The sequence below is a fragment of the Diadema antillarum genome, unplaced genomic scaffold (assembly GCF_040938485.1).
Source record: "Diadema antillarum isolate AM-2024a unplaced genomic scaffold, OU_Dant_1.0 seq00000674_RagTag, whole genome shotgun sequence".
In the NCBI taxonomy this organism is placed as follows: Eukaryota; Metazoa; Echinodermata; class Echinoidea; order Diadematoida; family Diadematidae; genus Diadema; species Diadema antillarum.
In genome coordinates, this window is record NW_027271580.1 from 802,371 (window position 1) to 829,108 (window position 26,738).

At 39.3% G+C, this 26,738-nt stretch overlaps 1 protein-coding gene across 1 annotated transcript; it reads right to left on the bottom strand.

Moving 5' to 3' along the window:
* LOC139736897 (galactosylceramide sulfotransferase-like) lies at positions 1-26,738 on the bottom strand. Its single transcript, XM_071647556.1, has 4 exons — positions 26,323-26,738; positions 19,818-19,887; positions 17,879-18,290; positions 1-3,627 (listed from the first exon to the last, which is right to left on the bottom strand). Exons 1-4 carry the CDS (start codon positions 26,439-26,441, stop codon positions 2,846-2,848), a joined length of 1,383 nt encoding a protein of 460 aa, XP_071503657.1. The 5' UTR covers positions 26,442-26,738; the 3' UTR covers positions 1-2,845.

Below are 26,738 nucleotides of genomic sequence, written 5' to 3' on the forward strand. Positions count from 1 at the left end.
TATGGTTTTGGGGGAGAAAGTCCCACAGCTCACAGACCAATGTGAACGCGGGGTCAATTGCCCCACAGCTCTGGGACAGATGAGATAGCAGTGTGGACGGTCAGTCGTAAAAAAGATAAGATCTCTGGTGACTGTCCCCCCAAATCAGGTCCAATGTGAGCACAGGGTAAGACTCTACACATCAGTTCAAGGGAGAGTCATCCCTTTTACTTGATTGAGATAAACACTGCATGTCCTCAGTGTGATCATGATAACATCAACTGCTAGCCATTTTAAAACTTTGCATATTCTCTTCCCTGATCTGGGAGAGGGCCTACTGGGTCCTTTGCAACCTGTATTCAAATTGGTTCCCAAGTTGCGGGGTAAGTCCCACACCGCAGGACTTTTCCCTCCAAAACAACAGTCTGGATGCTCACTGGGACTTGTCCCCTTGTCCACACCAAGCAAGTCGGGTCCAGGGACAAAATTTGGAGGGGAGAGTGATCTTTGGCCATAATTGAAAGTGCCCAGCTGTATTCATCAATTATGTGCATGCGTGAAGTCTAGTTTAACACAACATGGCTCACCCCAAGCCCCAATTGCCCCTGCAGCTATGGGACAGTCGAGATAGCAGTGCAGACAATCAGTCATAAAAAAGATAAGATCTCTGGTGACTGTCCCCGCAACAAGGGGTCCAATGTGAATGCAGGGTAAGGTACAGTTGTAGATGCCTGCCAAGTCATGCACACAGTGTTCATACTTTAGTCCCCGTATTGGGGGGGTGAGTGTCACGCCGCAAGACTTTCCCCTCCCAAACCATAGTGTGGACACTTACTGGGACTTGTCCCACCCCCTCCCCCATTCCCATGAAGCTAGTCGGTTTCGGGACAAAATTTGGAGGGGAGAGTGACCTTGGGGCGTAACTGATGGCACCCAGCTGTATTCATCAAATGTGCGCATGCGCGATGCCTGGTTTCAAAGTGGCATGGTTCGTCCCAAGCCGGAATGCCTTCACAGCTCGGGGACAGTCCAGATAATTCTGTGGATGGTCAGTCGTAAAAAAGATGAGATCTTTCGTGACTGTCCCCATGACTGATGCGGGTTCTAATGTGAACGCGATATTAGTGAGATGTAGTAAGAGCAAACAGCAAACTTTATGGTGTGAGCATCATCATAACCATGCATAAATCATCTGCTATACTGCGGATGAAAGAGCGATGCAATAAACTTGTGAGTGGAGGTGCTATGTATCCATGGTCCCCAGCTTTATTGTGGTGCTATAAAAACCATAAATCCACCTGCCTGGTAAACTGAAGGATTTTATTAGTGGTTAATATCTGCTTACACACTGTAATTTCAGGAGGTGTTAAATAAGCTAGCTCATATTCTTTAACAACCTCCATTTACCTACAGTAGCAACAGAACCTAACAAATGCAGGTGTGGTTTGCCTTATCGTTCATAAATTTAAGTTAATATCCAACAAATACTTGTGCAATACTGCCTAAGAATACATACGCAAAGCCAGAAGGCAACAAAAAGAAATGTTAACAAATGGCAACCAGTGAAAGGTACATTTTGTCAAGCTGTGCTTGCAAATTCAACAACATCTGATGAAAGACTGCATGGTCCATCAGACATAACAAGATTCCATCTAACAAGACTCTGGTGACTGGTCTGTAAAGCTAATTTTAAGGTGAAATTTGCATTCATCATGCAATTTTCTGTTTGTTTGTTTGTCTATTTTTAGATTGGAACCCACAATGCCAAGGTCACTTTCCTGAAAACCCGCATGGAAAATTTGCTTTATACTGGTACTGTGATGATCGCTGGAGTTGTTCATTTCATCCAAGTGTTATTTTTGTCTTTTTTTTCCCTTGAAGTTACTAGGAGCTCATATTCTATCTACCCTCACTCTTGAACTTTCCACTTAGTGTGCAGTGTATTTCACTGCATTACATTAAGAAGAGAGAAACAACAGTGACAGCAGCTTTTTGGAAGCAGCAGGGGTTACAAGTACACATCATTTCACAATTTTACCTTGAACGCTGCAACACACAGCTATCTCAGGGGTCTAGAGTTCAATTGCAGCTCAGCAATGAGTGATGGCAGGGAAGGAGAAAATAAATGCAGAATGTTAGAAGGGTTAGAAGGGTTGAGATGTTTAATTGAGCCTTGAGTAACCTCCCGAAAATACCACTTCAAACACCGATGGTCAGCACATTCTGTACATTCATGGCAACAAAAGTCAACATCTATTACATCATATGGGTTAATCAAAGTACTTTGGAGATTAATGTACACACTGCCATTTGAATATTTTATGGCAGCCATTGCCGCAACGACTCTATCAAGACCTCAGTATTGCCAGTGTGGCTGTTGCACCTTATGCAAGCAGTCCACACATAATTTCTTTACCTGCCCTTTCCCTGAATGACATTTTACCTCACTAGCAGTAAGTTACAGGTTATCATTTTGTTTTAGCATTGCCTATGTATGAAAATGTATCTAATCCATTGTGCTCAAACATTTGGTATTGTTTTATCATTGTTTTTTTTTTTTCAAATGAAGATTTTCTCCCAAAGGTGGGGGGGGGGGGGGCATTCCAAAATGTGCTGTCAATTGAAGAAAAGTGAAAATAACTGGTACTTTGCTAACCGACGTATGATTTCATATTGATATTATCAGAAAATGAACTTGCAGTATTTGGCATCAAAAAGTAAACATTTAAAGATGCAGTAATTGCAATTGAATTACAGTAAGAACAAAAAAAACATTAAAAGGAGTAATTGCTATTACTGCAAGCATGCTCTGGCGAAGCATGGCCGCTCCTCCATATCAGGATATGACACTCGTTTCTTGCATTTTTCATAAAAGAGTGGCCGCCCGTCTCCCAAAATATTTTGTAAGCTGCTTCTGTCTGATGTAAGTTGTAAATGGCAGTTCTGTCTTAACCATCAGCTGGCAGTCCTTATCGTTCTCTGCGGAGGGTTTCAGGCGGAGGCTTTCAACATTGATCCCGGCAGGGTGCCACACATTTTTGTCATTGATCACAACTTTCTCGACGCACTTGTCTCTCATCATTTGATTCATCTCTTCCAACTTGGTGACCTCGCGGCGCATCCGCTCCTCGCCAAATGCCTGCACTTTCTCCCAGAATGTCCTGTTGAAGTGGTTGTACAGTTTGGTGTCGCCCCGATTCCACTCCCGTGTCTTCCGCGCCAGCGAATCTGTGACAGTCTTCACCGACGTCTTGCTGCGAGCGTTAATCTTGAAGTAGGCAATGTCTTCAAAGTCCCAGCACATGAGGTCTTTGAGCAGGATGAGGGACTCGGCGAAGTACTCTGTCATCATGACCAGATCAAATTCTTGAGCGATTTGACGGATCTTCTTGTCCACTGCTTTCTGGTCTTCTTTCTGTTCATTTGGGAGGCCCAGATCGTAGAGCATGGAGTCCTTGGCATGATTCTGCCCAAAGCTATGGTAGTAATAGCGGGATGGATTCGCTAGGAACGTTGCCAGGGCATTTGGCTCAGGGATGCCATACCTTGCGGGGTAGTTCAGGTAGGTAAAGGTTGACTCAAACATGGTGGCAGGGTCTCGGATGATTGTCACAAAAGCTGCATCTGATGGTAGAATTGACTCAAATCCTGCAGAAAAACAAATAAAGAAGAGAGAGAAAGCAAGATTAAAGCAAGAATAAAAGAATGATGTACTAAGTGTACTTGATCGGATTTAAATTGAGTTGTTTCATGTGACCCGCAGGGAATAATTTTCCTTGTATCGCATCGCAATTTGCTATGCATTTTTTTACATTGTGAGTGCTATACAAAATTTCTTGTGTGTAGCAGGTTTTATGCATAGAAATGTCGGAACTTTGTTTAAAGTATTTAACCATTGATCAAAACTGCTATTTATACAATGTACAATGTAAATCAAATTTGAGAGGTAAAATTATTCCCTGGACCCTGATGAAATCAATGAATGTCAGCAAGCAAGCAAAAATGCAACATGTACAATGTCACTGATGGCTTGATGTCATTTGCAAATGGCAGCATGAAATCAAGCTCTAATACTGACAGTCATATCAACGTAAGCCATGCCAATCATACTATAAAGTCTATCTAATCCAAACACTAGTGATGTCATCACACCATCAAAAAGTAGATGGGATTTGTGCCAGAATTGTATGATCAAAGGAAAATTATGGCTTCTGGTTCATGTTAAACAAGACTAATTACAGATCTATGAATGCTTTGTAACATTTTCCCAACTTCTTAGAGTGAACTCTACACTACAAAGAGTGGTATGCATTTCTACAGACCTGTGTAATACAACTCTGATCTTTACAATGTACCTGAGAAGGTGCAATGCGTTTCTGGGTACCATACTAGTACATGAACACATACAGGATGTGTATGTCACACAAATAAGTTCAGGCTCTGAGCTTACAGTGAATTAATGTCCTTGTATCATATTTCTAATCTTTGGTTCTCATTCATAGACTGTAGAATAAACTATTAGGAAAGGATATTTTCTTTCTTACTGATGGGCAAAGCCTGGTACGCTACATACATGTATCACTGTATTGCACAGTCAGTATGACACTTCAAATACACTGTAAATGTATGTACTTTCCTTAGATAAAATGTTGTGCCAACACTACATACAATATGAATTGGGAAGACCTTAAAGGATATTGCTTATAAATGATAAAAAAGCAAAGACACTCAAACAGGAAATCTATTTGGTACTAGACAAAATTATTGGATGACTAATACAACTTCCTGCAAATTGATGGGTGCAGCTATTTTGATCCTGTGAACTTGTACACAGTTCAATGTAACACCTACACTGTAAATGAGCTACTTCCATAACATCTAGACTAGATCAGAGGTGCTTGTATGTTCCTCTGGCATGTGACAAGTAATATAAAACCATGCAAACTAAGTATTACATTATTGCTCACACCTGGGCATTGGAGAAGTACCAAGCACAGATTCAATACACACTTTGAAGCTTGGTGTTAGCTGATTTTTCACAAAGGTATTCAAGAATTGCAGTCAATCCCACTGATCACCAAATTTTAATCCCTATTACCAATATCTAAATAAAATAAAACGAACCGCATTATCCTTTCTTGGTTTAAAAACTACCATTCAAATTGTTAACAATTTATTATTTTTTTCAATAACAACTTCTTCCCTCTCTACATGTGGTGTGCCCCAGGGTTCTATTCTGGGACCCATTCCGTTTTCTAAATGATACTAATTCCTTACTAATCTCTGATGACATAAATCTCTTTTATTCACATGGTATAGAACATATTAAAAGGCATTTGGTACTACACTATTAAGGAGCATACGTGTACACATTCGCACCAGCAGTCAACTGTACACGTAAAACTATTAAATCCCCTCCCCCTTATAAATACCCAATCTATTGTCATCACAATGCAACGCTAGAATAATAGATAATCTGGGGGGCGTTTCATCAACGAGTTCGTCGGAGATTTTACCGACAAATTTGCTATCAGCCAATCAGACGCAAGGATTTCATTAGCTTTTAACAGTTGTCAGTATAAATCCTTGCGTCTGATTGGCTGATGGCAAATTTGTCGGTGAAAACTCCGACGAACTCGTTGATGAAACGCCCCCCAGGCTTCTCTTTCATTTGTATTGTTACTTTCTTTTTGCTCATTTGATGAAATTCTTCTGCATTCCAATCTCACCAGCACATTCGCTGTAATTCAGTCAGATCACTGTTTATTTCCCTCTCCTGAATAGTTCAAAATCAACATCTTGTCTGATCTTTCCATCTTTTATCAGATTACTGTACATGTACATAGTATAATTGTACTTTTTGTTATGTTTGAATGTGCAAATTGTATGTCTTATTGTCTTGCAAAAAAAAAATATGAAAAAACAACTGCAATTTATTTGACGTACAGTGTAAGTTCAAAGCTGCAAACTCTGAATAGATTTGAATTTGAATAGAAAAAAAAAATGCACTAGTGTACAAATGACCCCACAGCAAATCTCTATCTTACTGTACCTCATATTGACTTATAGCATAGTAGGCCTATGTAAATACAATGTTGTTTGAACATACACACAACATAGTTACGGTAAATGGCATCTTCAATCAATAAACTGAGCTGCGAGTGCCGACGATTAATTAGGCTAGCAGGATTTACTCAGTCCTACAGGTGCTCACAGAGACCATACATGTAGAGACCCCCCCCCCCCCTTCCAGCACACTGATCCCCCTCCACTCCCAAGTGGAGCAGTTTTAGCTTGAATGGAAGTAACTGAATGTATCTTCCCTTTACACACACTGCTCTGACAGGGAGGGGGTGAGGAGCAGCTGTGAGACCTGGGCCCTGTTCGATGAAGAGTTACGATTGATTACATAGTAGACTGCTATCATAAGTCTATGGCAGCCTGTGTGTTAATGAAATACATATAATCCCTTATATCTTTTGATAAAACAGGGCCCTGGAATAGTTCTCTAGTAAAATTGAATTTTGGCATAGTCAAGTAGCTGATAAGTACACACTATCTTACACTTTAAAATATGGGCACAGACGGCAATTGCTGAAGTCAAAATCCATAGAGTGTACAAAGAATATACATTGTAACAACGCAAGTGTTATCTATGGAAAGCGAATAGTATTATAGAAATTGAATACTTTTGTATAATTTGCTTTTGAATGTACAGAACTTAGTGAGGCATTGACTGATAAGCCATCAACAAGTACATACAAGTAGATCAGCAAATGTTTGCTCACACATAAAACAACACTTTTCTTTGTTACTGTCCTTAGCTATTAAAGGGACTGTACAGTACTGGTTGAGGTACGGGATTCATGTTTTGAATATTTCTAAGTGAGATACACTGTAATGAGAAACCTCTCATGAAATATGAAAGAGCATGCAATTTTAAGAAAGATTCAACATTTATTTGTTGAAAATTTGAAATGGCTGAGATATAAAAAAAAAGTAATCATAATAAAAGGCGACAGGCCACAACTTTATTAGGATCTCTTTGTTTCACCTTGTTTTTGGATATCTCAGCCATTTCAAAACTGATTTCATCAAATAAACTTTTGATACCCTTTAGAATTGCATGTTCTTTGACATCTCATAGAGTGGTTTCTGAATATCTCGCAAAACGTTAAAAGCTAAATCCTCACCTCGACCAGAACTGTACACACCCTTTAACCCATTGAAGACGAGTCCGAGTATACTTGGGCAGGGGTCTATGGGAAATGTGTATTGAAGCAAAGTCAGACCGTCCTCAACGGGTTAATCAGGTGGTGCACAAAAGGTGATTGGGTTGTCCAATCCCACAGAACATGTTATGATTCCCATTCACACAGATAATGCTACAGTATGAATACAAGTTAGGAAGCAGGGCACCATGTGAATGTGATATGAGTTAACCTTGCTGCAGAATTAAAACAGATACGGGTAACCAGCTTTTCTACCCGTCTCAGAGAGAGATCAGTACTGTCAGCTAACAAGTGAATGGGTATCAGCCCCACACTGTACCTGCAGGACATGCATGCGATGCTTAGTCCCTCCAGGAGATACCAGTATACAAAAGTTGTATGTCACCATTTTTTATCGTATTAAAGCAGAGTATGAGATAAAGCACATTCATTCATTGGCAGTGTGAACATGGTTCATATTGGTGGAGCTGCTTGCATTGTCAGTCAGCTGTGAGAGGAGTTTGTGCAAGTGAAGCAAACATCATTTGACCAGTTCACACATATTCAAAATAAATGTTTTCAGAAATTTACTTTTGCAATGTGATGCAAAAAACTGTTAATTCTTGTGTGTGGAAACACAAACAGATCGCTACATACAGCTATCTACATCACAATGCAAGAATTAGTTCATTTCTTTTTTCTTTTCTGTTTTGACCGTTGTCAGGGCTGCCAACACTGGAAACTAGTTGAAAGTGAGACTCCCATAGGCCAATGCTATAATTTAGGAGTCAAAATGAGTGAGATCAATAGAAATTCATGCATGCAAATGAAATAAAGTTTTACAGTGAGAAAGGACCAAAATGCGTGAGTCTCACGCTCAATGCGTAAGAGTTGGCAGCCCTGCGTTGTGATAATCTACCTTGTATAGTATAAACCTACAATGGCACACACACAAAAAAATCAAGCGACCCCAAATTTACATAATCCCATAATCCAACTAGCCACACTAGATCCGCACTATATAATACTGGGTGACATGCTCCTATCATTGCTTAGGCACATGCAGTTGAGAGATTTAAAGTGCTTGGCTTGCAGAATTATACGTTAGTAGTTTGTTTAGATTATGTGTCAACAGTGATCAATGAAATTGACATTTACAATGCGATGCAAAAATCAACTCTTGTAAGCGAATGGGCCTACATGTACTATGGTAGACAGACCTTGCTTGTGCCACTTGACAGGGTCCGAGGGCAAACCACTATTTAAACCAATGTAAATGATGTATCTTCAGCAAATCAGGTTGACAAAAAAAAAAGTAAGTAAGCCCACATGTGCCCCATGCACGACTGATCTTTACATTATTGAATAAGTCATCATTCACTATGGTTTTGCTTTGGCCTTGTTGGGGCAGGATATAGGGGGATTTGTGCATTTCCAGGGTATCTTCTGGCGATGCATCAAAAATTAGCAAGAGCTCTCGTTTATAAAACAAGAAAAAAAAAAGGTCATGAGATTCTCAGCCATGCAAAACAAAGAAATCCTCAAAAAAACTAGTTGAATATTAAAATGCCGAGCTTCTTACATGAGCATGTCTTGGCTCTGCAGACTGTATGGTTGCAACAGCAAGCAAAAAAGATGCTTGTCTCCTAAATTGTCAAATCCACAGCCTTGGGACAAAGTTGATGTTTGAGGATGAGAAGCTAGACCTGCTTTGATGGGTTACGTTTTGTTTTGTCGTTTCCTGTCTGTGATTAATGTAGGAAACAGCAGTCTAGCGATATCACTGTAAAACTTTTCTGAATGACAAGACTGATTATCAATTTTTAGGCTTGGCTTTTGAGCAAGACTACCAACTACCATGAATATTAATGCTGAAATCTCAATTATCTCTAGTAAGAACGGCATCCCTCTTTATGATTCTCTTTATAACTTGCACCCACTGACACTGTACATGTATTCCTGCCTTAGCACTATTTCTTTAATTAGGATGCGAGAAAAACTGAATGTTTAAAAAAGCAAAACATTGACTACATGAAATTATGTCAATTTTGAAGGTGCATACCAATGAATACCATCATCTATAGGCTATTATCTGTACCTATCCCTAACCTGCAGCAAAGTGGGAAGTGGTTTTCTCAGCAGTAAAGTACAACCTTGGCCCCATCCACAAATACCGAGAGTCACGCTTCTGTTCTCACCATCTTTCTTAAGTCAAAACAAGACAGCTTGAAGTGGGCAAATACCTTCTATAGTCAAAGAATAGTTACGTTCAGACGGGAGCCCTTAACCTCGAAGTTAGGAAACTTCGAGGTTAGAGCTTGTAGTTAGGGACCGTGAAGACGCACTCGTAGTTAGCAAACCTCGAGGTTTGCTCGATGTTTCGAGCCACAAGAAATCTTATGGTTAGCGCTCTAACCACGAGCTGCGGGGGGTCCCCACTCGTAGTTAAGCACCGTTTGGACACAAAAAACAACGAACTCGAAGTTAAGAGTGACCTCGCCGTAAACTCCAGCCCCCACAATTTCCCTCTGCTTCCGGGTCAACCTCCCAAACGTACACCATGCTATGACGCACGACACAACAACATCATCTTTTCTTCCCATGCGCTTGATCTCCGTTACTGAACACGTCAAACTCGCTACTGTATTCTATATTCTTCTCCGACGCTGAAAAAATGTTTTCGACGAATATCTTCATAAAGGCATAAAGTCATCAGTGCAGTGCTATCTCTGCATGTACCATGACAGAGAAAAAGAGTACCTGTAGTAAGCGAGTCCGACAGGGTTGGACTAAAGAATAAATAGACGCCTTGTTAGCAGTGTGGGCTGAAACTTCCGGTTTTGTGGTTTTAACATCGAGTGGGACCCACTCGCAGTTACGGGGGGGGGGGGGGGGGGGGGGGGGGGGCAGAAGCTTAACCTCGAGGTTAAGATTTGTCGTGTGGACACACATCGTAGTTAGGGGGCAAGAGCTAAACCTCGAGGTTTCCTAACCTCGAGGTTAGGGCCTGCCGTCTGAATGTAACTAATGTCAGAATATCCAGCACTTCCTGATTCGCTGTCACAAATCTCTATTCTGACAAGTGGATTGCTGAATGCCAACACAACAGAATAGAAAAGCTCTCTGAAATGGTACTGGAAAGGAGATTAAGGCTGCATTTATCTGACCAGGCTTGGCGATACAGTGCAATTAACTCGCCAAAAGCTTTCACCCTTGCTGCCTAATCTGCATCTAAAAGTTTCATTCATTTATTTCCATATCAAAACATAACATCTACAAATATCAAAATACAATTGCCTTAGAACATTTATACATTTTGAATGGAGGGATCATAGAAAGCACACAAGAGGCTTGTTGGAAACGATCCCCTACAAACAATTATCAATACATTTCAACTAAACAATTATCATACAAATTCATTTGATAAAACAAATGTCAAAGATACAATGAAAAGAGAAGAAAAAGTAAACAACTTCTTGAAGCAAAACGGCTAGAAAAGTGTTGCAGGCAGGACAATCATAGTATCTCACCTCAGAAATCATCATTTGATAAAATCTATACAGCAATTTCGAGGAAAATGCTGACGAACAAAACAATGTGTAACAAAATGACACATAAAGAAATGAACTAGAACTCAATAGCAAATTACCATTGTGTGTGCATCTGAATGTATGCTGACCATAGAATGGCATTAACACAAAAGATGAAGGTCAGGCCGGTGTTGGCAACGACATCATGACCTCAACAACATGCGCAGTGAGAACTGTGCATCTATACAAGTACCATGTTTTCCAGAGCAGTCAAGATTATGCGTCTGAACGAAAAATTTTTATATGTTGTCTCTTTATCAAGTTTTGCTATAATCTGGTTTGTGTCTAAACAGGGGTTTAAATGCATTTCAAAACAGCATTGCATCTATCTACTCACAGAAAGGCTATCTTGGTCTCAAAAGCATTCCAAATTGCCCTTTGAATGGTGTTTCAAATTGGCATAATTTCTAAATTATGCATTTGAAAACACGGTTGCTTTACCTATTTACCAAAAAAGCCTCAAACACATTTAGCAAGGATTGTGATTCTACCTCAGAAAATTAATAGATTAACACAAAGTAAGCCATCCTCATGAATATTCTTCTTTTTTCCCCCTGTCACCAGACCAGGTGAGTGAGCATTTTGTCCATGGGAAATTTGCCTCAAATAAACATGCATATTCATTGAATGCAGAAACATAATTTACATTGGTGAAGTTTGAGGAAAATCTGACTTGTTAAAAGAACTAGAATATGTTAAAATTTTGGTTAAATCCATGTGCTGGTCATTGATGTGGAAAAGGCTACAATCAATACTTGATGTTACTGTAGGGCAACAAGATCCAACAAGATCAAGAAAATTAAGAATTCCATAAAATTTCATATTTTTTTAAATGAAACGTAGATGTTTTATTTGTTCTAAAAATTTAGCCCTTTCACTTGTTTCTGATGTTAAAGGGGGAATCCAGGACAAATAAATGTTAGTTTAAAAAGACAAGGCAAGTGCCATAATGTGTATCGCCCATTCGCGTAAAAGAAATTGTATACGAATGGGATATAACAGATGAAAAACAAAGTATAACAGATAAAGAGAGATATAAAGGGTAAAAATTTATGGCAAAAAAGAAACGTGCCATAAAAACTTAACATTGGGCTCTTAAAGTTCGTTGACCCATGCTTGTGACCATTGACCTTGTGGTGACCATCCACTCCCCAAGGGACATCTACCATCCAAGTTTAGTCACAAATGGAGTAATAGATCAAAAGTTATGACCCATAATAGAAACGTGCCATAAAAACTTAACGTTGGACTCTAAAAGTTTGTTGACCCCTGTCTATGACCTTTGACCTTGTGGTGACAATCCACTCCCCAAGGGACATCTACCATCCAAGTTTGGTCACAAATGGACCTATGGATCAAAAGTTACGACCCATAATAGAAACACGCCATAAAAACTTAACATTGGGCCCTAAAGTTCATTGACCCCTGCCTGTGAGCTTTGACCTTGAGGTGACCTTCATGTATAATAAAATGTGAAACTTTGTATGACCCCTCTTCCCTCGAAGTTTGATTGCAATTGAAGCCCAGAGTAAAGAGTTATTGAAGTTTTTGTAGTGTTACGGACAGACGATGGATGGACGGACGGACGGACGGACGACAGACGACGGACGGACAGATGCCGCAGGCGATCCCTTAGTCTCCCCTCATGGGCACAAGAGTCAAAGTCTGATCGAAATTGGATAACAAGGCCAGTGCCAAAATGCGTCTCGCCCATTCATGTAGAAGAAATTGTTTTTCTAACTCCCGGAAGTTCATTGACCCCGCCTATGACATTTGACCTGGTAGTGACCTTCAACTCCCACAGGGACATTTACCAGCCAAGTTTGGTCACAAACGGACATAGGGATCAAAAGTTATGAGCCATAATCGAAACGCACTGTAAAAACTGAACATTGGGCCTGAAAAGTTCGTTGACCACTTTCTGTGACCTTTGACCTTGTGATGAACTTCAACTCCCCAAGGGACATCGACTGTACCATCCAAGTTTGGTCACAAACCGACATAGGGATCAAAAGCTACATTGTATAGCCATTGTTTCATCAAAACATGTTGTAAAAACTTAGCATTGGGCCCTAAAAGTTTGTTGACCCCTGTCTGTGACCTTTGACCTGGTGGTGACCTTCAAATCCCAAGGGACATCTACCAATCAAGTTTGGTCACAAATGGATATATGGATCAAAAGTTTTGAGCCATAATCAAAACGCACCATAAAAACTTAACACTGGGCCCTAAAAGCTTGTTGACCCCTGTCTGTGACCTTTGACCTTGTGGTGACCTTCAACTCCCCATGGGATTTCAACCATCCAAGTTTGGTCACAAACGGAAATTTATATACATCTAAAGCTATGGGCCATAAACTTAACATTGGGCTGCAAAGTTCATTGACCCCTGCCTGTGACCTTTGACCTTGAGGTGACCTTCGTGTTTAGTAAAATGTGTAACTTTGTATAACCACTCTTCCCTCCAAGTTTGATTGAAATTGAAGTCCTCAGTAGAGAGTTATTCAAGTTTTTGTACCGTTACAAATGGACGACGGACGGACAGACGGACGGACAGACGCCACAGGCCATCCCTTAGTCTACCCTCACCTCCGGTGCACTCGACAAAAATGAAAGCAGTTTTGAAATTGTGAAGTTTTGCTTATTTCCAAGAAACAGGCCTTAAACAGTCAATACGAATTATGCAAAATTGATGCCATCATCTCCTTATAGGGTACAATATGCCAGAATGTAGTATACATAAAATCATAAAATTTTCAGTTTTCAATTTTTCACAATGTCAAATCCTGACATATTCGACTGGTCATTATTTTGAAATCATTCAGTCAGGGACAAAATCATGTTTTATACGCTTAGACAAAACAAGAGACCCGCGGGTCTAGCGCTCACCTGAGTATCGCAAGTTCACCTTTCACGCAGTCACTAATCTAAATTATTCACAGCTCTACCAAAATTTGACGAGGCATTCTCAAGTGGAAGATGAAAATGTACAATAAGGGCCCAATTTTTTCAAGATTCCTTAATTTGGGGGAATTGGGGCCCCCTGGGGCCCTCTGGGTGGGGCATGGTGCCCAGTTTGATAAATTGAGATCCTGACCACCTAGGGATGCTACCTGCCAAGTTTGACAAAAATCCATCATGAGGTTTTCAGGAAGAAGATGAAAATGTACAATTCAGGCCTCCATTTGGACCCTTCCAACCACCCCCCCCCCCCCCACCCCCAAGAGGGGCACCCCTGGATCTCCTATGAACAAACTTGAAACTACAGTCATTACTGTACTCACTCATAGTATTATCTCAGCTCTATAACTTCTGATTCTAGAGAAGATTTTTAAAGATTCCTTCATTTGGGGGGTTTGGGCCCCCTGGGGGCCCCCTGGGCGGGGCATGGTGCCCATTTTAACAAATTGAGATCCTAACCCCCTAGGGATGCTACCTGCCAAGTTTGGTGAAAATGGGTCATGGGGTTCTCAAGAAGAAGATAAAAATGTACAATTCAGGCCCCATTAGGACCCCTCCTCACCCCCACCCCCCCCCCCCCCCTGGGTCCAAAGGGGGGCACCCCTGATTCTGCCATGAACAAACTTGAAACTACAGTCATCAATGTGCTAACTCATAGTATTAACCTAGCTCTATCACTTCTGGTTCTAGAGAAGAAGATTTTTGCGGATTCCTTAATTTTGGGGGCTTTGGGCCCCCTGGGGGCCCCCTGGGTGGGTCATGGTGCCCATTTTAACAAATGGAGTTCCTAACCCCCTAGGGATGCTACCTGCCAAGTTTGGTGAAAATGGGTCATGGAGTTCTCAAGAAGAAGATGAAAATGTACAATTTAGGCCCCATTAGAACCCTTCCCCACCCCCCTCCCCTGGGTCCCAAGGGGGGCACCCCTGATTCTGCCATGAACAAACTTGAAACTACAGTCATCAATGTACTAACTCATATTATTAACTTAGCTCTATCACTTCTGGTTCTAGAGAAGAAGATTTTTACAGATTCCTTAATTTTGGGGGGTTTGGGCCCCCCTGGGGGCCCCCTGGGTGGGGCATGGTGCCCATTTTAACAAATTGAGTTCCTAACCCCCTAGGGATGCTACCTGCCAAGTTTGATGAAAATCGGTCTTGGGGTTTTCAAGAAGAAGATGAAAATGTAAAAAGTTTACGCACGACGCACGACGGACGACGGACGACGCACGACGGACGACGGACGACGCACGACGCACGACGCACGACGGACGCCGGACGAAGGGCGATCGCAATAGCTCACTTGAGCCTTTGGCTCAGGTGAGCTAAAAACTGCCATTTTGTGTTTTTTTTGGGGGGGGGTACAGGATCAATGAAAAATTGTGGGGCAATAACATCATCACCTCACTGCCTCACTCATTTACATATTTTCATATCAACTACTCAAGAACTGTTGTACAAAAATTATCAAATCTTTCAAATATTTCAAATTTCATACCTTCCTTGCTTTTGATTCAATTTTTATCATATCTCAACTGTTGTGCTTGTCATATTTTACTCTTTCTTTTCAGACTCACTTTTAAGTGGTCTGGAATTCCCCTTAGTTATAAAGGGCAATATGTATTCCCCCATCTTCTGAAAGAAGTAAGTCAAGTACGCTTTCATTATACTTCAAATATGATAAAGAGACCCAGTGAGACTAGTGCTCACATGAGTATTGCAAGTTCACCTTCCACACATTCTTGTAGACAATTACAATGGCAAACTTGGGACTTTGGGGTCTCCAGATTGAGGCATGGAGCCCATCTGTGCACATAAATATTCTACAATCACAGTGATAATACCTGTCAAGTTTGGCAAAATTTTGCCCCTAAGTTTTCAAGAAAAAGACTTCAATGTGGAAATCATTCCCCCATTTGGTGCCCTAACAAATCTGTGAGGGGGCACCCTTGGATCCACAATGAACAAACTTCAAAACGCAGTCACCTATGTCCCTACTCAAGTTGTAGCACTAACTTTGCCCTACCTTTTGTACTTGCTCTGGATCTAGAGAAGAGGGTTTTTGTTATATCCTTAATTTCGGGCCTTTGGGCCCACTTGAAGAAAATGACATCCTTTTCCCCTTGGGATGCTGCCTGCCAAGTTTGGTAAAAACTCATTATGGGATTTTAAAGAAGAAGATGAAAAAAAAAGTTTAATGTATGCACATACCATAAGCCAGACAGTGAATGATAACAACAGTTCAAATGAGCTAAAAAGTTTATGTACAATGCATGACAGACAAAACACTATATATAATGCATGATAATGTGGCAAGCTTGCAAAAGTCTTCACGCTAATTGACTTCCTTTTCCCTGCATTTAAGACTGTTTAGGCCTACTGACCAACAATTACTAGCAGTTATTACAAAACAAGTACAAAAAAAATACAAAGTCGCAAACAAACAAAAAATCTCTAACAGAGTCTAATATATATATTATATATATATATATATATATATATATATATATATATTCATTGCCTGCACTATTATAGGAATTCCTCATTATGAATGCTCCTTTTCTTTTCAATTTTGATTTTGATTTTGTTTGTTTTGTTTTTGTTTTGTTTTTGTTCTGTTCTGTTTTAGGTACCTTGGTATTCGTATGCAGACCAGTACAAGGATGCTGAAGTGCAAATGTACAGAGCAAAAGAGGCTTGACAATGACATTCCATGGGAGCCTTTGAATGATCACACTGACAGCTGCTGTTCTCACCACAGGGATACTGTCATTGCACTGACTCAAGACTCCAGAGTCAGAAAGATTTTCAAGACCTTGCTCTTTTCATGGCTTCAATATGCAGAAAGCGGCAGACGATGGGCTAAACAATGTGGCACCACAATGTGGAAAGCTTTCCAAAGTCTTCCCCCCAATTGACCTCCTTCTTCCTGCATTCATACAAGACTGTTTACTGACTAATACAGCCCTTGTATCCGCATGCAGGCACATAATGTTGAAGTTCTAGGAACAACTTGGGTTTCTGCAATATACATTGGCATGCTAATAGAAGCCAACAAAATAGGTCTTTGTGCCTTAAGAGTCACACAAGTGATGCATGTTGATTTTAAAGATTTGCTAAAAGGAAAGAGAAGAAGAATAGTACCCTTGTAACTTCAAAGTGTACACAGCACAGATGACACATCTGTGTCCAATCCTGGCCCATGCTTATGCCAGTGGGTGAGCGGTTCTTTACAAGCTATTCTGATGATCAAAACACTTCACGTGTCTTCTACCCAAAATTGCAACAAATTGGGTTTGGGGGAGGAAGGGGGGGGGGGGTGTAATGCATGCCTCTTTTTAGCTGTGGTCTGTCAAAGTGGCTGATCCAGGGGGCACATGCCACCCTTTGATTTTTTTATACAATATATTTTTTTTTACCATAAGTACGCATGAAATCGCATGATGACAAAAATACTAATATAAAAGAACCTCCCTACCATGGGGGGACCCCCCCCCCCCCATGGTAGGGAAATAACTGTGTTAACTGCATTTAAAGGACAAGTTCACCTTCATAGACATGTGGGTTGAGTGAATGCAGCAATATTAGTAGAACACATCAGTGAGAGTTTGAGCAAAATCGGACAATCCGTTCAAAAGTTATGAATTTTTGAAGTTTCTGCTCAGTCACGGCTGGATGAAAAGACTACTATAGGTTGTGATGTCACATGAGTACAACGATATAAAGAAAGAATAAGGAAAATTCAACATATTTCCATTTTTCTCGCATAACAAAATAACACTTGACTTCTCTCTTTCAGAAGGCAGGGGGAATAATATTACCCTTAACATACGTCAGTAGCAAGTCGAAGAAATGTGCACTTTATTTAAAAAGTAAAGTTTTGTGAAATTCTCTTTTTATTTTCCTTATATAGTTGTACGCATGTGACATCATACACTGTAGTAGTCTTCTCTTCCAGCAGCGACTGCGCAGATACTTAAAATATTCATAACTTTTGAACGGATTGTCCAATTTTCCTCACACTTTCACTGATGTGTTCTACTAATATTGCTGCATTCTCTCAATCCTCATGTATATGAAGGTGAACTTGTCCTTTAAGAGAATTACTATCTCCAACAAATGTCAAAGCAGCCTCTCACCTTCTCTGCTGAAGCGTGTGTGGTGACACAGTATATTAAACTCCTTGACTGGGAAGGACATGGCAAATTGCTTCTGGAAGTATGTCTGCCCCAAGTAGTTGCCCGCAGGTGGCAGAACAAAGTTCAGGTCGTATCGGTCCCCGTAGCGCATCAGGATGTTCTGCACAGTGCTGCTGCTGCACTTGTGCATCTTGAAGAAGCCGATGTTGTTTCGTCTTGTGCACTCTGTCTGTTTCTCCCCCTCCCCCTCCACCATAGGCCCCTCATTGGCATCCTGGTTGTTCAATTTCATCACGTTCTCTTCATCTTCATGAATCGTCCCATTCCAAAATTTCGACTGCTTTTTTGACTGTCCTACATTTGATTCCTCTGCATTTGATCTTCCAGTGTTTCTTGTTAAATTGCTGATAATCTGAGTTAACAAGACAAAAGAACATAAGATGAATATATTAGATGTCAGAATTGATAAAGTCTTTTAGGAAGAACGAAACAACTTTTCAATTTAAAAAGAGATTTCCATGGCATTTTATGCAACCATCAATCACATTAATACAGCCCCTCCATGACTTGCCTTTAGAGTAGCCACACCAACCACAACAAACAATAATGAAGTGTAATCTGAGAAAGTCGTGAAAGCTATAAACACTCTTCTTACTCTTAATAAGATATTGAACATGAATGTCAGAGAGATTTTTTTTATTGATCCGTATAAGAGGACACTGAGTTTGGTACGGTACCACAAAACAATATCAGCATGAAAAGCAATTAAAAGAAAAAATAGGCAGACATGATCCATGCTAAATATACTACGTATATCTTTGAATATTAAGACAAGAAAGCAAAGGGTTAGTGCAAGGTCAAACAAATCAAAAATAGCTAAGTACTAGATCCCTTCTTAGTCACTTCCTCCAATTAGGATTGGAATCCTGAGCATGTCCTACAGTGTAAGTATTATGTTCAAACTTACTTCTATTACATACTTTGTTTTGTGCATGAAATACTGTAGTGTACCTGTAATTTCACAATTTTCTTGGCCAGCATTAAACTGTCTTCACGAATAGCTACACTGTATTCAAAACATTATCAATCAGGGAACTTTGGTTGGTTCCAAAATACACACTCTCCAAAATGAAGAAAAAAGAAACCCTGTTGTATCTCAGTGAACAAAGAGGTGTTCTGCACATCTTTTGTAAAAGCTACAGTTAGTAAAGAAGAACACTGATACAGCGCCACTGCATTTTAATGAACTCTCACTGAAAGCAGCATGATGCTGTACCACCACGGAATTGCACAATACTGCACGTCTCTAAATGAAAGGACAAGTTCACTATCATAGACATGTGGGTTGAGTGAATGCAGAAATATTAGTAGAACACATCAATGAGAGTTTGAGAAAAATCGGACAATCCATTCAAAAGTTATGAATCTTTTAAGTTTCTGCTCAGTCACGGCTGGATGAGAAGACTACTATAGCTTGTGATGTCATATGAGTACAACTATATAAAGAAAGTATAAACAAAATTCAAGATATTCTCATTTTTCTCACATAATAAAAGAACACTCGACTTCTCTCTTTCAGAAGTCAGGGGGAATAAATTACCCCTAACATAAGTCAGGAACAAGTCGAAGAAATGTGCACTTTATTCAAAAAGTCAAGTTTTGTGAAATTCTCTTTTTATTTTCGTTATAATAAATCATTGTATGCATGTGACATCATACACTGTACATTAGTCTTCTCCTCCAGCAGTGACTGCACAGATATTTTAAAAATTCATAACTTTTGAACGGATTGTCGGATTTTCCCCAAACTTTCACTGATGTGTTCTACCAATATTATTGCCTTCACTCAATCCACATGTACATATATGAAGGTGACCTTGTCCTCGAACTGACATTTCATGAAAATGGGAAAACAATGACAGACAAACAATCTACTCACTGATGTTTCTCTTGGTTCTGTCTGGTGATATGAGTTCCTCCATATCCTGACAGGATCCAGAAATGATGCTCTGTTTTTGGTGACATAGACAGAGAAAGACCACAGTTAATCTAACTTTTAAGCTTCCACACATTAAATCAATCAATGTTCAAGAGTAAGTACACTGTATTTAAAGGTTGCGGGATATAAGAAACATAGTACTTTCTAAAAACCAAAGTGAAACATAATGTCTTGAAGTATATGTGTGGTTAACATTCCAATATTGCTATCAATTGCTCTTTTAATCATCAATTACGCATTGCACTGTTGCGCTAGTTGGCACCATAAGGTGTAGTTTGCTTAATGAGATTAAACTTTTAAAATGGAGCCCTGACTTGTGATACATGTATGAGAAATAAACACACACACACACACACACACACATAGCATTATTTACTTCAGACACTTGAAGACAAAAGCAAACTAACATTGTTTAGTTAAGAAATTTCCATCTAGAAAACAAAATATAGTTTTCAAAATCAGGTTATTTTTGTCAATACTACTCTGATGTGAAATAAGAATGTATTGTATGAAACTTTCTCAGTCCCATCATGCACTGCCATACTGAAAATATTTAGTAGAAATCCTCACATTATCAATCTTTAAATGAACTTTCTCTTTTAATTCATAAATTTTCATTAACTTTTTAAAAGTCACCAGTTGCAACAGTTTAAATTAATGTACATGAAATCAAACATAATTCATTTGCATTCTTGGCCTTATAAGGGTCTGTATCAAATTGTTCAAAATGTGCAAAGAAATCTGCACAGAAATATGCCACACAAACAGTAATCCATTTCTGGCTGCAGCCTTATACAATTTCTGATCTGAGGACATAGTTACTTGGTGGAGCTGCTTTTCTACTGTGTTGTACAGTGTATAAGTCAGTTCGCAATTAGCTCATAAAGAGCATTAATAAGGATAATAAACTATCTTTTTCTCAGTTGGTTTAGGCACTTCACTTGTTTTCAAAGTCACATGCAAATAAAGCTTGCTCAACATAACAATATATGGAAATCGTTTTCACACAAAAAACATATAAATAATGCATTCCAATTACTTGTATTAGATTCCATGTATAAACAAGCCTTTACTTTTCAGGAAGACCTCCCAACCTTTCTATTTTAAATTGAGATTTCTAAAATAGGAATGACTGGGCAGCAAAAGTACATGAGATAGAAAAGAAAGAGCAGTTAACATAGAAGTGTGTAGTAAAATTATCAAGTTAAATAAGAAACTCAAATTGAAACACGAGCTGAGAATGGTCAAAATTGAAATTCTTTCCTCCAAATTCAGAATGGTTGGGAGGTCTGTTCAGACTAATGGTACAAAATGTATGTTACGACACTCAATACATTTCTACAGCTGTATGCTTGGAATCCAGCATGTAGAGTACGAGTTGTACAGTAGTTGCTGCTTTGCTGGACAGTCCTTGGATAAACTTCCTGGTTGTCAGGAACGAATACAAAAGTTGTTACATAGAGGTACACCTGTACACCTTGTACAGCTTAACACATAAAAAGAATAGAAAAAAAAAAGTGGTTTATTGTGCTGATAGCACAAAGTATCTAAAACGGCGATTCTTGAGAGCCTGTAAAAATCATGAAACCAAAGTTTGTGCTCGTTCTGAATTCTATTAAAATATGGCCTTTGGGTTGACTCTACTAAACCTTTGATACTCCTGGCAAGGCAACCAACTCGTGCATTATACAAGTTGCACAATATCACGTTTACTCATAAATTTTAATAGTACCATGCCCTATCTTGACCATAAAAGTAAATTTGGATCTTGCAATTTTGAATACTGCCTACTGGCATTGAAGTATAGTCCTCCTTCAAAGATCCTCAAACTTTCTTTAAATTTCCATTAGTGGGCAGCATTACTTGGTGCACAGTACATGAATTACAGACCTTGGTAGGAATTGTGTACACAAAGTACAATATTAAAGCAGGGACAAAACAGGACTTTCTCTGCAGGACAGGAAATTCAGTTTCAGCTACAGTGTACCACAACAACATCAGCAAATTCTCCAGCTTCAATGCAGAAACTGAAGAGATGCAATAAATCCCCGTTACGCATCCCGAGATGTGGAAGTGTGGATCAATGAAATTAGTGGAAAGGGACACTCGTCATTAACTGCATGCATATACATGTAATTTGCATTTTAAATGTAAATCATACGATTAACCATTGACTGCACACAATTGTACATCCTGTGACAGAAGCAACTTTGCTGCAGCACAGAGAAATCAGCTAGTGCAGTCTCGGTTGGTAGTGATACACAATTGCACTTCAGCCCACTTCTGCATAATAATAGGTGAAGCAGTTATATGTTTGTGTGCAGTATTGCCAAACTCAGACAGGTCTGAGTTAATGGGCATTTTTAATTTACACCCAATGTCCATAATGACAGTCCCTTCTTCACCTGAATGAAAGTAAGTCATGTGATCAGAAGACTTACACCACATACATTCTGTGTAACTGTCATAGGTAATAACAACAACAAAGTAACAAGAAAATAATCTTTGCAAAAATATACATTTCAATATAATCCACATTTGTCACCTTAGGAAGTTTCTGATGTACAGTGTATTTATTTTTGTTTTGTTAAACTACATTACTATTTGCTACAATACAGGCAAGATTTTGAACATAAAAATGACATCAAATTGTAATGTTAGAATAATTCCATAGGAACAAATAGGATGGCATGTAGTCACCAGGGAAAGACTTCCTTGTGCCCCCACACATATTTTGCCATACAACTGTTTTTTACTCAACTGTAATTAATTGCTATGTCTGCCCACCACCATTTCTGCACGTTCTGACACTCTTTCCAATGGCTCTATTTGCCTATCATCCCAGTATAGCTTCTTTTTTTCTTTTTTTTTTCTTTTTTTTTGGGGGGGGGGGGTGCATAGGGAAGTCTTGCAGTCACAAGTTTCCAAGGCATTACTAGTGACAACTTCTTTACCCTTTAAAGATTTTTGTGGTATCCCTTGAATTATAATCTATATATGCAAGCAATATGTGTGCATGCATCTCACACTGTCTGACTTTAGAATGTCAACACCTTTGACTTTGAGGGAAACTCAACTGGCATACACAGTGTAGGAGTTTTACAGAAAAGTCTTCAATGGAGATAATGATTTGACTTGATCAAATGAACAAGGTGAGCACTTGCCTGATTGCCGGGGCAAGTAAACATCAAAGTTGGGCAAGTGTTGTGAAACAATGAGAAAAAAATATGCTTGCATTAATTGGGCGAGCAATTAGTATTAAAGCCACTTTTTTTCTCACTTTTCCTCTTTCAAACCCACAAAGTCAACCATACAGAGGCCCAAAGGTAATAACTTGTTACTTAATGATGCACATGGGGGGAATACAATAGGTGAAGAAGCCCCAATGCAATGCAACAGCAACACTCGATCCAACCAAGTTTATTACACACCGCTCCCCAATGTGTTTATGTAAGTGGGTGAACTATGAATCAAAGTGTGCAGTTCATGTGTACTGTGTTTTATCAAGCATTTGGCTTAAAAGTGATATTCTATATCATTTTATATATTTTTTAAACTTTCTTTACATGCAATTAAAAGTCATGTTCAGGCAAGTGTTTTGCAACAATCTGAAAATCTGCTTACTTTACTTTACTTTACTTTAATCCATCGCAGAGACTCCAACCCAAAGTACCTTCTGATCTGGAGATTCTCCCGCCTGAAACCCCTAGCAAACGGGAGGCTCAAAGTTGATGTGTGCGAAGCGCGAAATTCCCAGGGTTGTAGATGCTCTCTGGTGCTATCTAAAGCTTATTTTTTCAACATACGATAGAAATATGTGAGAAATCCTTTCCAACAGGAGACAAAGAGCCAGGGCGGGAGAAATTAAATCTCAAACGGGAGAACGGGAGATTTTGCAAAAATGGGTTTTTGGCGGGAGATCTCCCGTCGAAAACGGGAGAGTTGGAGTCTCTGCCATCGATGCTATTAGGTCTGGGCCTGTTCATTGATCGAGTGGTGGTCATTTGAATCAATCTTTCAATTATGAGTGGTTCTATCTCAAGGTGTGTGTGTGGAGAGAGAGGATTCAAGACATCTTTTAGTATTCTACAGGGTCATTACAGATGGTAATTCTTTCCAGTAGTTGTCTAGTCTGTTTTTGAAGGAGTTCACAGATGGGGTATGGGGCACTGACTACCTCTTCTGGTAGCTTATTCCATGATTCCATCACTCTATTTGAGAAGAAGACTTTTCTAACAACAAGGTGAGCGAATGTCTTCTTTAGTTTCAGAGTGGGACCACGTGTTCTGTCTTCATTGTTAAAGGGCAAGTTCACCTTCATAAACATAAGGATTGAGAAAATGCAACAATATTAGTAGAACACATCAGTGAAAGTTTGAGGAAAATTGGACAATCGATGCAAAAGTTATGAATTTTTTAAATTTTTGTGTTGGAACCGCTGGATGAGGAGACTAACTACAGCTTGTGAGTCATATGCGTACAACAGTATAAAGAAAATGTAAAAGAAAATTCAACATATTTTCACTTTTTTCGCATAATAAAAGAGCACTTGACTTGCCTCTTTCTAAAGGCAGGGGGAATTATATTACCCATAACATTTGTCGGTAAGGAGTCAGGGGAATGTGTACTTTTTTCAAAAGATGGAATTTTGTGAAATTCTCTTTATATTTTCCTTATATTGTTGTACGCATGTGACATCTAAGTTATTCATACACTGCAGTAGTCTTCTCATCCAGCGGGTACTGCACAAAAACTTCAAAAATTCATAACTTTTGAACGGATTGTCTGATTTTCCTCAAACTTTCAATGATATGTTCTACTAATATTGCTTCATTCTCTCAATCCTTTAAGATATGTTTATGAAGGTGAACTTGTCCTTTAAGATGTAGCAGGTCAGTGTCAGTGTTACAGTGTATATAAGCCATGGAGATACTTGTAAACATCGATCATATCACCTCTCCTTGTGCAATGGACAAGCTTGTCTGACAAGACCAAGTAAGTTGATAAAAAAGGAGCATTCTGATATAGGGTATCTAGTTCTTATTGTTTATTTTGCAACATGAAGAATGGACAAATTATGTAGGCCTACAGATGTTCTAATGTTAGCTATGACCAAAGGCGAGTTAAACATGCATCCCTACTTGGCATTTTGTATGTCAATCATATGATTCATAGCAATAGGACTTGTTCAGGAGTTTTTTTGTTTTGTTTTTTTGTTTGTTGTTGTTGTTTTTTTTTTACAACTAGAAGTCTAGATTCTGTGGGATATCCAGGGGAGCGCACCAGGCACCCTCTTTATTTTTTGTTAAAACACAAGGAATAAAAAGAAAAAAAATGGAGGGGGCGAGTTGTCCATTTTTTTATGTAGATCTATCAAAAAATAAAATAAAACATTAAAAGATTGTTTGCAGTGAAATAGGTCTATTCGACTTTTGCTTGAATGCAACGCCAAAAAAAAAAAATAAAATAAATAACAACCCCCCTCCCCCCACACACTTTACTGAATTCTTGGATCTGCCCCTGAGATTTACAACTTTTTACAACTTCAAGAAGGAAGCTTTTCTTATCATGAAAGATAAGCCACTTCAATCTTTACTTTCCTTGATTATCTATTAAAGGGATAGTACAGTTTTGGTGGAGATGAGAATTGGGCTTTTAACTTTTTGCAAGATACCAAGAAAACACTTATGATATAGTACAGAAAATACCATTTTAAGATGAATTCAAAGTTTATTTGATGAAAATCGGGTTTGGAATGACTGAAACATCCAAAAACAATGTAAAACAAAGCGATGGTATAAAGTGTGGGTCCCACACTTTATTAGAAATAGAATCGCTCTTTTTTTTATATCTAAGCCATTTCAAAACCAATTTTCATCAAATAAATGTTGAATTCCTCATAGAATTACATGCTCTTTCATATTTCATAAGAGGTTTCTCATCATCTCACCAAAAATGTTGGAAATCTGAAATTAGGTCTCAACCAAAACTATACGATCCCTTTAACAACACGTTAAACAATAGAACTCTAACGTTAGGGCCTACAGCCTACACTTATCACACTTTTCCATCATTCACAGCCCAGAGCAGAGGCTCTCTACTAAATGCAGCAGGGGTCTTTCTCATGATATCAACGCAATGTCTTAAAACTATCTTGATCTAATAATAACGTTTGGCATCGCGTCTCTACTACCTAGCATCCCCAACTGCCCAAGTTGCATTTCCACCCTACTAAACGTTAGTTATTACAGACTGTTCAGCGACTGTTGAGGTGCCGGTACCGGTACTACAATTGTAGGTATACGTGACCTCACCCTCACTACTAAAGACGTTTAGACGCGTGTACTGCCTGGTACCGTTCCCTTCTTAACCGCTAGAACTAAAAAGGACGAAATTCGTTTAAGAAGAAGCAAAGTAAATATCAAACACAAGTCAAAATACTTACTTTTCAGATTGCAAGACTCCATTTAGAGAGTATTCCTTAGTAACTCCATGAAAGACGAGAAAAACCGTGGCAAGTATGACACAGAAAATGATCACTTTCTTCGGTACGCGGTTCGCCATTGCAACAGGGCCAACAGAAAGTTGTTTTGTTATGACCCCTATGATGGGGGTAGGTGGGTTCAATTATCCTCAGTTCATTCTCGGGTTACCGGCTAAATTCTTTAACGACCTTCCGAAGACAAATGCTCATTCTGTTTTAAACTCAAACGAGTGTAACAGTCATTTTTCAGGCATTATTTCTGATGCCAGGGCGCAACTGAAGCAGAAAAATCGCCTTCCGAAGAGGTTAACTTCCAGCCAAAGTTGTACGGACATTAGATATCACTTTCACTGATGGAGTGTCTACAGGCGCAAGGC